General features: G+C 43.0%; 1 protein-coding gene and 1 pseudogene across 1 annotated transcript; both read left to right on the top strand.

The window, feature by feature from the left end:
- The first annotated feature begins 472 nt into the window (after positions 1-472).
- On the top strand, positions 473-3,373 carry LOC129031425 (gamma-crystallin D). The gene is made up of 3 exons (XM_054477788.1): positions 473-527; positions 638-880; positions 3,035-3,373. The coding sequence occupies exons 1-3, from the start codon at positions 519-521 to the stop codon at positions 3,305-3,307; spliced, it is 525 nt and encodes a 174-aa protein (XP_054333763.1). The 5' UTR covers positions 473-518; the 3' UTR covers positions 3,308-3,373.
- Positions 3,374-12,351: 8,978 nt separating this feature from the next.
- LOC129031700 (gamma-crystallin D-like) lies at positions 12,352-16,693 on the top strand (annotated as a pseudogene).
- The last annotated feature ends 843 nt before the right edge of the window (positions 16,694-17,536 follow it).

The raw sequence follows: 17,536 nt of genomic DNA, 5'->3' as shown, positions 1-17,536 counted from the left end.
TCTCTTAAAGGACTAACTTGAAATTTTTAACATTCAGTTAAGCCCATTTCCTTCCTATTAACAATCAGTATTCAATATTGTGGCACGTAAGTAATACTGTAGTTCTGACAGATTAATTTATATTTGCCTTATTAAGAGTCTTTGCTTTTTTTGCTCCCCGACTTAAACTTTTTTTCTTTTTCCCCAACCTATACGAATAAAAGCGCGAACTATATGTGAAATAGCTGAAGCTCCACTTCCATTATAAATAGACAATGTCCCAAATTACCTTTTTACAAACATTCTCAATAGCATCAGCCAGTGATAGCAATCCGAATACTCCAGAGAGAATGCAACCAAAACCCACAACAAGCCCCGCGGACTAGCACAGCAAAGAGAAAAAAAGAACACGAAAATGCCCTTGCTCCCCTCCGGGGGCCCCTTTTGTGCGGTTCTTGCCAACGCAGCAGCCCTCCTGCTATATAGCCCCGCCGCGCCGCCGCCCCATTCGCTCAGCACCGCCGTGCAACCAGCCAGCCATGGGGAAGGTGAGCCCAGCCTGCGCCCCGGGCCCCCGGAGCTTCCTCCACCGCGGGGGCCAGAGACTGGGGCAGGAGCAGGCCTGTGAGACCTCGCCGTGTCTCGCCTTGCCTTGCAGATCACCCTCTACGAGGACCGGGGCTTCCAGGGCCGCCACTACGAATGCAGCGGCGACCACCCCAACCTGCAGCCCTACTTGAGCCGCTGCAACTCGGTGCGCGTGGACAGCGGCTGCTGGATGCTCTATGAGCAGCCCAACTACTCTGGCCTCCAGTACTTCCTGCGCCGCGGCGACTATGCGGACCACCAGCAGTGGATGGGCCTCAGCGACTCGGTCCGCTCCTGCCGCCTCATCCCCCAAGTGAGTGCATCCTCATGTCAGGACCCAGGCCCTCAGGACACTCACTGGATGGTTTCAAGCAAAAGTTAAACATTAGAGGTAGTGATCAGTCACAATAACTGAGAGTGGACAAAAGATGAACTATAGTGGATTAAGTCAATAGAGTTTGCTCCCTACAAAAGCAAAGTGTTACCCAGATACCAGTTAATCACAATTAATCCACAAATATGTATTGAGTAGGAATGTGTCTCCTGCCCTGGGGGTTGTATAAGACTTAAGCCCTATTCTGGAATCATTTAGAATGGAGTTGTAGAAAAACCACTAATACCCAATAGAAGAATAAATGCTAGAGGGTACGGCAGTTACTGAGCAAACAGGGTAATTTCTTTTGAGACTTTTTCCCCTTTTTGCTCCTCTCTTGCATATTTTGGGTTTTCCTAACCGATATAAGTAAGACTTTCCTTCAAAGGAGAGCAACACAGATATTTTACACATGTGCCGCTTATATCCCATATGTGTGTTAAAACACTAAAGTTTATGCAAAATTCGTTCTTGGACTTACTGATTTTTTTTCTCCATTTTTCTTCATTGCATTCATAAGTTATTGACTTAGAATTAATTGTTATTTAATATATTATCTTAAGATATTTAAAATATTTATATTTTAATATATTTAAAATATTTATATTTTAATATATTTAAAATACTTATATTTTAAATAGAAGGCTCATATATTTAACATATGTTATTTATATCATTGATTTAAATGATGCATTATCGTTTAATTCAATATATTAAATTATATATTTAATATATTTTAAATACTTATATTTAAAATACATTATATTTTTATATTTTAAATATATTTACATTAATTATATTTAATGAATATAATGTATTTAATAATATATTTATTTAATAAATATGTATTTAATATACACATATAACTATATAAATTATATTATATTTTAAATATATTTAACATATTTTAAATATATTTTAATATATTTTTAATATATTTCATTTACATTATATGTGCATATATATATTTTTGTTGTTGTTGTTTTGTTTTCGCTTTTTGAGACAGAGTCTCACTCTGACGCCCAGGCTGGAGTGCAGTGGTGCAATCTCGGCTCACTGCAACCTCCGCCTCCCGGATTCAAATGATTCCCCTCTCTCAGTCTCCTGAGTAGCTGGAGTTACAGGAGCATGCCATCACACCCAGATAATTTTTGTATTTTTATTTTGCTGTATTTTATTATTTATTATTATTATTATTTTTTGACGAAGTCTTGCTCTGTCCCCCAGGCTGGACTGCAGTGGCATGATCTCGGCACACTGCAACCTCTGCTTCCTGGGCCCTAGCAATTCTCTTCCCAAGTAGCTGGGATTACAGGCATGCACCACCACACCTGGCTAATTTTTGTATTTTTAGTATAGACAAGGTTTCGCCATATTCTTCAGGCTGGTCTTGAACTCCTGACCTCAAGTGATCCACCTGCCTCAGCTTCCCAAGGTGCTGGGACTACAGGCGTGAGCCACTGCCCCACCCCTTGTATTTATGTATTTTAAATATATTTTATTTATATTTTAGTAAAGTTATTTTTAAATAAAATATAATTTTTAAAATAAATATAATTTTAATTTATACTTATAAAACATAATTTGAATATAATTATTAAAATAAAATTATCTTTAAATAAAATATAATTTTATACATTTTATATTTTAAATATAGTATATAATTAAATATATATTAGATATATGTATGTTAAAATTATACATTATTTAAATATATTTCTTTATAATTTAATGTTTATTTTAATATTAAAACATTTCTTCAAAATGGTATAAAATAGTAATAAGCTGTTACAGGTTTGGGTTTGTGTGTGGTACAGGATACTGAGCATAGGAGGCAGCTCATCCTGAGAAATAGCTGAATATATTAAAGAGTGAGATTTCCTTCTCAATTTCTTCACCATACTTTATAATCTTGAAAAGGTACTGAATCTCTGTCCTCGGTAATGAGGAGTTTATAAATATTCAGAATTAATTAAATTTTACCATGTATTTCTAAATGGCTTGAGCAGGTCCTCACCAAGCTAGACTGCCTAACAATGCATTGGAATCATTTCACAGTTGCTTTTCTCCTCTTTTTATTTCTGGGTCCACCAGTCTGGCTCTCACAGGATCAGACTCTATGAGAGAGAGGACTACAGAGGCCAGATGATAGAGTTCACTGAGGACTGCTCCTGTCTTCAGGACCGCTTCCGCTTCAATGAAATCCACTCCCTCAACGTGCTGGAGGGCTCCTGGGTCCTCTACGAGCTGTCCAACTACCGAGGACGGCAGTACCTGCTGATGCCAGGGGACTACAGGCGCTACCAGGACTGGGGGGCCACGAATGCCAGAGTGGGCTCTCTGAGGAGAGTCATAGATTTCTCCTGAAATATGTCCTCTTTTGTCGTTTCTTAATTTGGAAACTAATAAAATATTTTCTGTGTGTTCCTGGCACTGATTTGCTGGTGTCTTTACTTTGCCCTACTTCTATCTTATTTTATTTACACACACACAAGGCAAATGGCAACCAAGATGTGTAATACATAGATAGCAAAGGAAGTTCTCACAACAGAAAGATGTCTTCATATTAAGTAGAACTTAACAGTTTGCAAAAGTTTCATAATACATTATCTCATTTGATTCTCTGGCCTTTAAACAAATCTTGCTGCTTCAAACAAGATTATCAGAAATCTGTTTAGATTTCAGTTTTTCTCTGAGGAGTGAGAAACGTAGGTTCAGATAGTGTGACCCACTTTTTCAATCAGGGATTCTGAACCTGGGTGCCATAATGCATGTCCATTTTTGAATTCTCTAAAATTGTATGCAAAAGTTGAGTTCACAAATCTCTGTCTGACTCCCTTACTACAGAGGTGGCCATGTGGCCTTCCTCTGGCCATCGAATCAGAAGTAAGAAATGATGATAGGGAGGTTCTGGAAAACTCGTGCCTTTCTAATGAAAGGGAGCAGATGACCCTGGTGTCACAGTTCCCTCTTATTTCTTACACTCAAGAAATGACAGCTGTGAGAGAAAGGCCAGGAGAATTTCAGAAATGTTGGCCTAGATGTGGCTGAGACCCTGAACCATGCTAACAAACTTTTACCTTCAGACTTCTTGTAATAGCAGTCAAATAAACCACATTTTGTTTAAGCCCCTATAGCTGGGTATTCTGTTGTCTGCACTTCAACACACATTTCTAGCTGATGTAGAGTATATGTAAATTTTCCTTAGGTAACTGTATAGAATTTTATTTAGAGACATTCTTAATTTTAAAATTAAAAAAAAAAAAACAAAGAAAAAGAAAAGATGGGAACTAAATGATGAGAACACACACGTAGACACAAAGAAGGGAACAACAGACACTGGACCTATTTGAGGGTGGAGGGTGGGAGGAGGGAGAGAATCAGAAGAAATAACTATTGGGTACTAGGCCTAGTACCTGGGTGATGAAATAACCTGTACAACAAACCCATGTGACACAAGTTTACCTACATAGCAATCATGCACATGTACCCCGAGCCTAAAATAAAAGTTAAAAAAAAAAAAAAAGAAAAGGGGGAGGAGAGAAAAAGAAAGGAAGGGAGGGAGGGGGAGAGAGAGGCAGAGAGAGGGTCCATTATAGAACATTGTAGTTATAAGATAAGATGGTTAATATATTTTAAATCCGTAGATCATCTAACCTAGATAACTCATTTTATGCACAGTAAACTGAGGTCTAACTCCAATGTCACACTCAATAACAGGTGGAATCAGAAGCCAGAATCACAGCTCAGAAACTGCTGGTTTTCTATTATAAAATCAGGAAGATTTTGGCCAGGTGTGGTGGCTCACGCCTGTAATCCCAGCACTATGGGAGGCCGAGGCGGGCGGATCACCTTAGGTCAGGAGTCTGAGACCAGCCTAGACAACATGGTAAAAACCCATCTCTACTAAAAATACAAAGATTAGCTGGGTGTGGTGGCGGGTACCCGTAATCCCAGCTACTTAGGAGGCTGAGGCAGGAGAACTGCTTGAGCTCAGGAGGTGGAGGTTGCAGTGAGCTGAGATCACACCACTGCACTCCAGCCTGGGCGACAGAGCGAGACTCCATCTCAAAAAAAAAAAAAAAAAAGCCAGGAAGATTTTATAAAATCTATTGTGAAATTTTGTCAAAGTAATGACAACACTAGCTCATACATTCTTACCATGAGGTCATTGCAAACAACCAACCAGGAATTGAATTAGCAGGAATTGAATTAGAAATATTGAATAATCCAAAGCTGCATTCTCTGAATACACATAGGCACACACACACACGTACAGTTACATATATTTATATAACCTCATCCAATATACGTATGTGTGTGTCAGTATACTATGTATAAGGCTGTCCTACAATATATTCACTTCTATTGGTTCTTTTCCTACCTCTTATTCTGTCTTATTTGTACTCTCATTGCTAGAATTTTAGAAAGGAGGAGTCACTATGTAAGTGCTTAGAGGCTAATCTGATCATGTCATTTCCCTGATTAAAAACCTTTGATGTTCCTTCACTTCCCATAGGAAAACATTCAAATTCCTGGGATCCTGACCCCCAGCGTATCTACCTCATCTCCTATTTCCTGACCCCAGCTGTCCTTCCTTCCCATCTCACCTGAGTCCTCCAAGCACACCAAACACTTTCACATCTCTTTGCCCTTATTTACGTCTTTTCCTCACCAGTATTTCTCTTGTGTACTTTCTCCCTGGTGAGTTACTGAACCTTTAACCAGATCAAAATTCACCCTAATCCCACAGCCAGAAATGGATCTGACTTAATGCTTTAGACTAAAAGTAGCAGCAACTTCATATCAAATAGATAAGCAAGATGGAAATCTACTAGCTCACATGACAGGAAGTCTTGGGAGCACAGGGTTTAGGGGTGGTTGATTCAGCAGTTCAACAACATCATCAGGACCCCAGGTTTTCCCTGACTCCCACAGCATTTAGCATCTGCATCACCCTAAAGCTGGTATCCCTGGTAACCATAGAATCTCTATTAGCTGCAACTGGGGCAATAGACAAGAAAGGGTGAGTGAAGAAACACAACAGCAGTCTTCGCTATAGCACAATTGTGTCCAGAGCACAAATTCCCAGGATTGAAGAGAACCTTAAAATATTATCTGATTCTTGAGTGTGAGCTTTGGTGTTATAGGGAAATCAGAATGAACTGAATAAAGGGAGAAAGAAGGATGAAGTCCAAGGAGGAAAGGGTACGAATAGAGAAAAAATTTGTTTAAGATGTCAATTATATTCAATATTCTTTTATTTCTCTTTATAAAGTAAGAGAACTGTAAGGTTTGTTTTTGTTTTTGTTTTTGAGACGGAGTCTTGCTCTGCCGCCCAGGCTGGAGTGCAGTGGCGCAATCTCTGCTCACTGCAAGCTCCGCCTCCCGGGTTCACGCCATTCTCCTGCCTCAACCTTCCGAGTAGCTGGGACTACAGGCGCCAGCCACCACACCCGGCTAATTTTATTTTGTATTTTTAGTAGAGACAGGGTTTCACTGTGTTAGCCAGGATTGTCTTGATCTCTTGACCTCTTGATCCGCTCACCTTGGCCTCCCAAAGTGCTGGGATTACAAGCATGAGCCACCACGCCTGGCCAGAATTTTTTTTTTTTTTTTTGAGATAGAGAGGATAACAGGTAAGGAGTGCAGTGGTGCAATCTCAGCTCACCGCAACCTCCGTCTCCTGGGTTCAAGTGATTCTCCTGCTTCAGCCTCCCCAGTAGCTGGAATAACAGGCATACACCACCACACCCAGCTAATTTTTGTATTTTTAGTTAGAGATGAGGTTTCACCACGTTGACCAGGCTGGTCTCGAACTCCTGACCTCAAGTGACCCACCTGCCTCGGCCTCCCAAAGTGCTGGGATTACAGATGTGAGCCACTGCGCCTGGCTGACTATAAGAAATTTAAAGTAAACTTTGTTTTAGACACTCTTTAACTCCTTTATAATCCATGGAATTCACCCTGTCTTGGGAGGCAATTCAGATGGTACCAAATATTGGCAAACATTTACACTTCTTCAGTCCTTTGTGATAATGAGGAGTTGAATGTCACAAGAACAGCAGAGGGAGAAATATGAACTAACTTTTGAGCATACTTCTAGGAATCTACCTAAGAAACAAATCCTAAACATGAGAAAAGTGTTATGCACAAACTACTCAATCAATATTTATTATAATAAAACTGTAGCAGGACTAGCCACAGACAAAACCCCTCAGACACCAAGTTAAAGAAGGAAGGGCTTTATTCAGCCAGGAGTTTCAGCAAGACTCACGTCTCCAAAAATCGAACTCCCCATATGAGCAATTCCTGTCCCTTTTAAGGGCTTAAAACTCTAAGGGGGTCTGCTTGAGAGGGTTGTGATTGATTGAGTAAGCAGGCAGCACGTGACTGGGGGCTGCATGCAATGGTAATCAGAATGGAACAGAACAGGACAGGGATTTTCACAATGTTTTTCCGTACAATGTCTGGAATCTATAGATAACATAACTGGTTAGGTCAGGGGTCGATCTTTAGCCAGGCCCAGGGTGTGGCGCCAGGCTGTCTGCCTGTGGATTTCATTTCTGCCTTTTAGTTTTTACTTATTCTTTCTTTGGGGGCAGAAATTGGGCATAGGACAATATGAGTGGTGATCTCCTCCCTTATTCCCCCGCTTTGAGAACCTCACTCATTAGTGGCAGTGTCACTTTTATTTTCATTACCCATGTCTTCTTGCAAGACAGATAGATAGTGATTCATATAGTACACTTGTGCTGAAGCATTTTGGTGAACTAAGGTAGTGATGAAGCTTTTTATCATTTGAAGAAGTACAGGTAACAAACAAGTGAGCAGTAAGCAGGTTCCTATTACTATTATAACTCCTATTATAAGATTTTTAAATTCTCCTAGTGCTGGGAACCATTTTTCAAACACGGCCCCAGGATCAAATCCATGCCACACTTGCACAGGCACATGTGCCAGCTTTGTCATATCTCTAACTATGTCTTCAACTACCTTCCCTTGATCATATATGTGTAGACAGCAATTAGTAAGGTAAATTTCCCACAGACCCCTCCTTTAGCTGCTAGCAAGTAGTCGAAAGCCAATCCATTTTGATAGATAGCATTTCTCATCTGAGTTTCTTGCCGGGCCAGAATAGTCAAGGCTCTGTCGGTCTTATTAATGATTATTTCTAAGACAGCTTGTAACCATATGATTCAGTTGAGCAGGTAAATGAGGGTCCGGTATCCCCACGAGCCATCTTGTGCCCAAGTAGCAGTTATGTTCAACTGGGCTCTCTGATACCGGGAGCAAGGTGGCGGGGTTTAGAGTGTTGCAAACTTCAATGGTTATGTGGAGATTTTCACATAGGAAGTTTTGATACTTGGTTAATCTAGCATTTGCTAGCCAATGATGTCCTTTGGTATCCATCAAAGTTACCACAGCATGGAGGGGCCTTTATATTCAGGTTTTGCCCAAGAGTTAGTTTATCTGCTTCTTGTGCTAACAGGGCCGTTGCTGCCAGGGCCCTTAGACACTGGGGCCAGCCTTTGGAAACCCCGTCTAGTTGTTTTGAGAGATAGGCCACTGACCTTGGCCAGGGCCCCGCAGTCTGGGTTAAAACTCCAACTGCCATTTTTTCTCTTTCTGTCACATAGCGTGTAAAGGGTTTTGCCAGGTCAGGTAGCCCCAGGGCTGGGGCCGACATGAGTTTTTTCTTTTAACTCATGAGAAGCTCGTTGCTTTTGGTTGTAATAGATGTAGTTTATCCAATCTACATTTTTATTAACTGTCGCCCACCAAAATATTGACTCAAATCCTGCAGCTATTTGATTTTAAGCTTTAAATTGATCTGGTATTCCCCATGAGACTTCAGTTGCTCCTAAATAGATGTGAGAGTCGAAAGACCCATAAGGGGCTTCTCTCGCTTTACGATGTCTTATTTTTCCTCCCTCTGGTTGATGAAATGCCAGGGTGAAAGGCATAGCCAATTGGACTAAAGTACAAGTGCCACTCCAGTTATTCAGCCACAATACCCCCACACATCCGCTCAGGGATGAACAAGGGCTGACTGATTGATAAGCTCTTGAAAATTCTTAAGCTCACTGCAACCCTTCAGGTCTCCAAGGAACTCTAAGTTTCCTCCCTGTTGTGAGAGTCATGAAGTGATCTTAGTGTTGGGAGACGGAAGCTGGATGGCCCTTGGGGGCTGACCCGCAGGGTGCCCGACTTTGGGATATAGCAGAGAGAGCTTGGCACGACTTATTACTCTAGGCTGTAGAATCCTGGAAAAGAGCTACCATGCAGTCCATGCCTGGATGACTAGAGGACCACCTTAGTGGAAAGGGGACAATCTGGGCCTCTGGCCTGCTGTGCGCACAAGCATAACAATTGCTTTTGTTTAACGTGCAGTTGGAATATTTGATCCATTCCAACCAGGCATTTGCATCTTGGTATCCTGTCTTAATTGACAAAGTTTGTTTTAAGTCTTTAACTTCTATGATCCTCTAGTAAAATGAACATATGTTTAGGAAATTACAAAAACCAGCTGGGGCAGTCCATCCTTGCTCTTTAGTGGTCCACAGAATGTTGGACAACTACAGTATAAAAGCTCTACATTGAGGGGCAAGACTCCTGGTTGACACTGGAGTCTTTATCGAAATTTCCCCAGATTAAATGGTCCTAATTTACTAATGCCCAGTCTGAGGAGAGTCAGGAGGGACAGAAGTACTTTTCTGAAGTAGAGAGCTGTCTTTGACTTGGCAAGTCCCCACAGGGTATAACAAGGCAAGCATTAAATGCAATAGTTTGAGGTGAAATTGACTTGGTTATGTTAATAACTAGATGGTCAGTAATACAGTGAGAAAAGAAGAAAGAGTAATAGAATAGATGAAAAAGTTAAATTTTTCTTAGCTTAGTTTGGTAGGGTTTTCCCCTGGGACTATGGCCCACGACTCTGGAGGGGGTGGCACTTTCTTGACTTGATTGTGATGAGTCCATCCTTTTTTTGCTGTACCAACAGCAGTCTCGGTGGTTAGCAGCACAAGGTAGGGTCCTTCCTAGGCTGGCTCGAGTTTCTTTTTTTTTCACCCTTTGATGAGAACGTGATCTTCAGGCTGGTGCTAGTTTACCAGAAATTCTAGGGGTGGTACATGTGCTAAAAAGACTTTTAGTTTTGAGGGAAACTCTGTATTCATTAAACAATAACACCCCAATCCTACCTCTCCCAATCCCTGGTAACCGCCATTCCACTTCCTGTCTTTACGAATCTGACTATTCTAGGTACCTCCAATAAATGGAATCATACAATATTTGTTCTTCTGTGTCTGATTTATTTCCCTTCATATGTTTTCAAGGTTCTTCCATATGTGCCATGTGTCAGCATTCCTTATTAGGAATAAGGAATAAGGAACTTCCAACTTTGTTTTTTGCAAGACTAATTTGTTGATTTGGGATCCCTTGAGATTCCAAATGCATTTTAGAATAGATTTTTCTCTTTCTGCATAAGGAAATCATTGAGATTTGATAGGGGTTGCACTAAATCTGTAGATTGCTTTGAGTAGTACTGACATATTAACAATATTATCTTCCAATCCATTAACATAGGATGTGTTTCCACTTATTTATGTCTTCTCTAATTTCTTTCAATATTTTGTAATTTTCAGAGTATAATATACTTGGTTTTTTTTAACTCGACATATGGTAAGCATTTTCCATACCCTTAAACAAATTATTTGACAACATGATTTTTGGTAGCTGCATAGCATCTCATCAAACAAGTGTTCCATGATTTATTCAATCAATGCCCTATTCTGGACATTTTATTTGTATCTAATTTTCTATATTATAAACACCATTCTGATAAAATATCACTGTTCATAATCTTTGTATGCATCTTTAATTTTTTCCATTGGACAAATTCCTAGAGATGGAAATATTAGATCACAGGTGTGAGAATTAGGAGTTTTTAAATATACATTAACAGTGCTACTTTTTATACAAAACTATGGCTTAAAATCTTTTCTCCTTTCTACTGCTTTATAGTTTCTAAACTTTCCACAAAAGTTATAATTTTTAAAAGAGAAAGATGTAAATGAGGCTTATTAAACTTACGTGGATCACATAAAATTTGTCCAGAGAAAGCTACTTTTTAGTATTAGACTTAAGTAGCAAGAATCCAAACTAAGGAGTGAGACTGGGTGCACCAAAGTTATTCTAAATCAGTGGTTCTTAGTGGGGATGGGGGGTGGATTTGCTTTCCAGGGAACCTTTGGCAATGTCTGCAGACAGTTCTGCTTGTCACGACGGGACAGTAATGATACTGGTACCCAGCTGGTAGAGGCCAGGATGCTGCTCAATGTCCTGTAATGCACAGGACAGCCTCCACCCAGCAGATAACATTTTTGGCCCCAAATGTCAAAAGAGTGCTGCGGTTGAGAAACCCTGCTCTAAAGAGAGTGGAACACCAGGATGGGCCGGGTCCTGGCAAAAGGAAGACCCCAGTCCCTGGCATCAGAACCTTAACTAGAGAGCCAGGAAGGTTTTGCCCCAGGGTGAAGAAGGCAGAATCTTTGCAAGATTGTAGGATTTTCAATGTGTTATATTTGCATGTTAACTTGCATTTGTCAGCAGTTAGAACCAACTAAGCTTAGCCTTTAGTTAGCAAAGTTGTTAGTTAAATAGAAAGTTACCAGTGTAATAACCGCCAAAGTGTCGCTTCATGAATCCCACAGTTGAGTTTCATTGCCTGTGGTGAGGCAGGCACGGTGCTGAAACTGAAGAGTTCCCTGCTTCCACCCAGGCTCCAGGGATCAGAGCTGAGGCCGGGTGCCTAAACAGGGCTTCCTCAGGCCCAACCCCTGGCGTCCAACCTCCTGCATTAGTTATCTGATACCCTGCTTATCAGCAGGTAGGATCATAGAGAGGTTCTCTTAAAGGAGAATCACATCCTACTGTAAACACCCCGAGGAGAAGGCAAGTTCATCCTCACGTTTCACATTTCACACCGATCTAAATGCCTCATGCGGTAGTCTATTTCGACCTTAGACTTGGTCGCTATTCTGCTTTGTTGCTCAAACTGAACTTTTAAAAGGTAAATAAAACATTTAATTACAATTACTAACTCTTAAGCACTTGCTCAATTCCAATTTCCCAAATAGGCTTTATGTAAAGGCCTAAATGGCACTAAGTGACAGTTTTAACCAGATCATCAATTCGAAAGCTTTAGAGAGTCTAAAAGAAAACATACAATAAACCTTCCACCCCCACCCCCACAGTCATTATATGGAACAGAGAGAGAGGAAAAAAAAAACGCCCGCCCTCCGCGGGCCCCTTTTGTACGGTTCTTGCCAACGCAGCAGCCCTCCTGCTATATAGCATCGCCGCGCCGCCGCCCCACCCGCTCTGCCCCGCCGTGCGCCCAGCCAGCCATGGGGAAGGTGAGCCCAGCCCGCGCCCCCAGTAGCTCCCTGCATGGCGGGGGCCGGAGACTGGGGTAGGGGCAGGCCTGTGAGACCTCGCCTTGCCTCGCCTTGCCTTGCAGATCACCCTCTAGGAGGACCGGGGCTTCCAGGGCCGCCACTACGAATGCAGCGGCGACCACCCCAACCTGCAGCCCTACTTGAGCCGCTGCAACTCGGTGCGCGTGGACAGCGGCTGCTGGATGCTCTATGAGCAGCCCAACTACGCGGGCCTCCAGTACTTCCTGCGCCGCGGCGACTATGCGGACCACCAGCATTGGATGGGCCTCAGCGACTCAGTCCGCTCCTGCCGCCTCATCCCCCACGTGAGTGCAGTCCCGCCGGGTCCCTTCCGTGCCCTCGAGTCGCATCAGTGATCCACGTGGATGATTCACACGACAGGCGATGGGATGGGATGGCAGTCTTCTTTTTTCTGGCTCTAACTATATTCTCTTTTCCTTTATTAACATCCGTAAGGTTTCCTCCCACTGAAAAAGTATGTGATGCAGTGCTTTTAACCGGACATTTTATTTTATTTTGCTAAAGTCAAATTCACATCTACTGGGAATAAGTTGTGCGTGGCATTAGCTCAGAGCATCTATGCCACAGGTGATGAAAGAGCAACAGATTAATTCCTTGCTCTCATGTGGCCATAGGCTAGGTGGCTATTTCTTACGTCATCTGTAAACAGGGCTGATGAGAGTAGCTCCTTTATAGGGTTCCAATGAGGGTAAAAGGAGGGTGCCTGGCACAGGCCAATCCCCACCCCCAAGTATTAACTATTATTAGGAACATCAAGGGTCTCTCAAGTCCTGCCTTCTGATTGGGCAAACCAGTAACCAACAATGAGATTCCAATAGCTCCTGCAAGGCCCACTGTTACCTAAATGAAGCCCCAACAGCCTGGAATTTCACAATTAGGGATTCCCTAAGTTGACTGTGACAGAGTCCTGGGAAAATGAACCACTTTTGTGAATCCCCTCACAGGGTTTAATAGCTTGATAAGGACCCAGTCTGGCATTAGGAGCCCAAAAACTTAGGTTTCTGATTTCAAGTTCCAACTCTTTTAATTACAGACTGTAAGATCCACTTTACTAGCAGTCACTTAAACCTCAAAAAGAATTGCTCATGAGAATCTTCCCTAAAGAAGATACATACATATATATGTATATATGTATATATGTATATATATGTGTGTATGTACATATATAGAGAGAGAGAGAGAAAGTCTCAAAGTCAGATTTGAAAAGGAAATGACATTACTGATCAGCTCTTAACCGAGACAGAAGAAATGTCATTAGAAGGCTCAGAAAGGGATCTAGAACCTGAGCTCCAAGCAAAAAAGATTTTTTTTTCTTTTTTTTGAGATGGAGTCTCGCTCTGTCGTCCAGGTTGGAGTACAGTGGCGTGATCTCAGCTCACTGCAACCTCCACCTCCCGAGTTCAGGCAATTCTCCTGTCTCAGCCTCCAGAGTAGCTGAGATTACAGGCAACACCACCACACCTGGCTAATTTTTGTATTTTTATTAGAGACGAGCTTTCACCATATTGGTTAGGCTGGTCTCAAACTCCTGACCTCAGGTGATCCACCCACCTCGGCCTCCCAAAGTGCTGGGATTACAGGCATGAGCCATTGTGCTTGGCCCCTAAAGAATATTTTAATGTGGAGGAAGAAAAACATTGAGACAATGGGAAGGAACAAACAAATGAAGGAAGAACAAATGCTCAAAACAAGAGACATGGCCAGGCGCGGTGGCTCACACCTATAATCCCAGCACTTTGGAAGGCCGAGGCGGGCAGATTACCTTAGGTCAGGAGTTCCAGACCAGCCTGGCCAATATGGTGAAATCTTGTCTCTACTAAAAATAGCCAGGCGTGGTGGCGGGCACCTGTAGTCCCAGCTACTCGGGAGGCTGAGGCAGGAGAATTGCTTGAATCTGGGAGGTGGAGGTTGCAGTGAGCCAAGATTGTGCCATTGCACTCTAGCCTGGGTGACAGAGTGAGACTCTGTCTCAAAAAAAAAAACCCAAGAGACAGAGACAAGAATAGCTCAGGACAAACAGCCTAAGTTTCCATTTTTCTAAAGGTTTCACACTCTTGAACCTGTACAGGCCTCCTTAATGATCTTTTTTTAGGCCAGGCGTGGTGGCTCACACCTGTAATCCCAGCACTTTGGGAGGCCGAGGCGGGTGGATCACGAGGTCAGGAGATCCAGACCATTCTAGCTAACACAGTGAAACCCCATCTCTACTAAAAATACAAAAAAAATTAGCTGGGCATGGTGGTGGGCGCCTGTAGTACCAGCTACTTGGGAGGCTGAGGCAGGAGAATGGCATGAACCCGGGAGGCGGAGCTTGCAGCAAGCTGAGATTGCGCCACTGCACTCCAGCCTGGGTGACAGAGCAAGACTCCATCTCAGAAAAAAAAAAAAAAAAAAGATCTTTTTCAAGACAAGGTTTCTCTCTGTCACCCAGACTGGCTTGAGTGGTGTGATCATAATTCACTGCAGCCTCAAACTCCTGAGCTCAAGTGATTTTCCCGCCTCAGCCTCCTGAGTAGCTGGGACCACAGGTACACACCACTATGCCCAACTAAACTTTTTTTTTTTTTGGTAGAGACAGGGTCTCACTGTGTTGTCCATGCTGGTCTTGGACTCCTGGGCTCAAGCAATCCTCCCACCTTGGCCTTCCAAAGTGATGGGATTACAGGCACGAACCACCACGCCCAGCTGCTCCTTCATGATCTTGAACTTCCGTTTTTGAGTATTACCTAAAACTGATTTGTAAGAGCACATATTGGAGCTAAGAACTGAAACCTAGTTCTCTTTGTGACAGCTCTTGCTTTTCAGCATGTTTGAGTAGCAGGGCTTAAAGCAGAAAGGCACGGATGGAGGATTGCTTGGGCTGGACTTTCTTCCTGTGTTGCCACCAATCTGAGCCTCATTTGGGTAAAAGCAATTCAACCTCCTCTCCCTCTAGCTTCTCCTAACGCTATTGAGATTCAAAATAATATCTTTTGCTAGGAATACATTTGCCTTTTAGTTTTAAAATCTTACTATTTGCCAGGCGCAGTGGCTTACGCCTATAATCCCAGCACTTTGGGAGGCCAAGGCAGGCGGATCACGAGGTCAGGAGATCAAGACCAACCTGGCTAACATGGTAAAACCCCATCTCTACTAAAAATACAAAAATTAGCCAGGCGCGGTGGCAGGCGCCTGTAGTCCGAGCTACTCAGGAGGCTGAGGCAGGAGAATGGTGTGAACCCGGGAGGTGGAGCTTGCAGTGAGCCAAGATTGCGCCACTGCAGTCCAGCCTGGGCGACAGAGCGAGACTCCATCTCAAAAAACAAAAACAAAAACAAATACATAAAAACATTATTTTATGTGTCATCCAACAAGAGCCCAAACCACCACAAATTTATGAAGGAGAGAACAAAACAAACAAAACAAATACATAAAATATTTAAAAGTGGTCCTGAGCAGGACCAGTGAGTCTATTCATGTAGATTGTACCAGAAAACCCTAGGGAGCACCATTCATACCAAATGAATGGGGAACAGTGCCCTCTTGAGTTTCACAGTGTACAACCTACCCAACTATACACAGCAGCCCTGGTGTTGGCAGTGTCTTTCTTTTAGCTTGGTCACTTTTGATATAGGATTTTTTTTTTTTTTTGAGACGGAGTCTCACTCTGTGCTCCAGGCTGGAGTGCAGTGGCGCGATCTCGGCTCACTGCAAGCTCCGCCTCTCGGGTTCACGCCATTCTCCTGCCTCAGCCTCCCAAGTAGCTGGTACTACAGGCCCCCGCCACCACGCCTGGCTAATTTTGTTTTTGTATTTTTAGTAGAGACGGGGTTTCACCGTGTTAGCCAGGATGGTCTCGATCTCCTGACCTCGTGATCCGCTCACCTCGGCCTCCCAAAGTGCTGGGATTACAGGCGTGAGCCACCGCGCCCGGCCTAGAAAAATAATTTTTTAGGTCCATCCCCCAGGAAGTCAGGTTTTCTGATGTTCCCTCATCTGCTGTTTGCTGAACCCCCAGGCCAGCTCCCACAGGCTCAGGATCTATGAGCGAGAGGATTATAGGGGCCAGATGGTGGACATCACTGAGGACTGCTCCTCTCTTCATGACCGCTTCCACCTCAGTGAGATCCACTCCCTCAATGTACTGGAGGGCTCCTGGGTCCTCTATGAGCTGCCCAACTACTGGGGGCGGCAGTACCTGCTGAGGTCGGGGGACTACAGGCGGTACCTCGACTGGGGGGCCACGGATGCGAGAGTGGGCTCCCTGAGGAGAGCTGTGGAGCTCTACTGAAATATTTGTACTCTATCCCTTGCTTCATCTGGAAACTAATAAAATATTTCCTGTGTGTTCCATGCAGTAATGTATCCTCTGTTCCTTTCAGCCTCCTTGGAAGGGCTCAGCAAAAATCATGCTGGGAATCATGTGGATTTTCTTGCATGTATCAGTGGAAAGAGGGTGTGAGGCAGCAGTTAAGAGCACAGCCTCTGGGGCCAGAATGCCGGGCCCAACTCTACTTACTAGTTATAGTTGTGGGGCAAGTTACTTAGCATCTCTGTCCCTCAGTTTCCTAATATGTAAAAATGGGGGTTAATAGTACTCTTCGCCTCATGCGGATTAAATGTGGATTAAATGAGTTTATAGTTCTCTAACAACAGTGCCAAGTATGAAGTAACCGCTATGTAAGTATTTGTAACATAACTGTTGATTATTATTCAGTATTTGGACCTTATAAATTACTGTTTCTCAAAGTATCTATAATGGGTTAAACATCACCTGGGATACTTCTCAAAATGCGGATTCCTTGAGCCCACTGCCTCCTCCACAGTAATTTTTATGCAAATGAAATTTGAGAACCACAGTTCTTTTTTTTTTTTAAGACAGGGTTTCACTCTGTCACCCAGGTTGGAGTGCAGTGGTGTGATCACGGCTCATTGAAGCCTCAGCCACTCCAGGTTCAGGTGATCCTCCCACCTCAGTCTCCCAAGTAGCTGGGACTACAGGCACATGCCACCACACCCAGCTAATTTTTGTGTTTTTTGTAGAGACAGGGTTTTTTGCCATGTTGCCCAGGCTGGTCTCGAACTCCTGGACGGAAGCAATTCACCCGCCTCAGCCTCCCAAAGTGCTAGGATT

This window comes from Pongo pygmaeus, chromosome 11 (assembly GCF_028885625.2).
Source record: "Pongo pygmaeus isolate AG05252 chromosome 11, NHGRI_mPonPyg2-v2.0_pri, whole genome shotgun sequence".
Lineage (NCBI taxonomy): Eukaryota > Metazoa > Chordata > Mammalia > Primates > Hominidae > Pongo > Pongo pygmaeus.
This window is presented reverse-complemented; position numbering and strand designations above follow the sequence as displayed.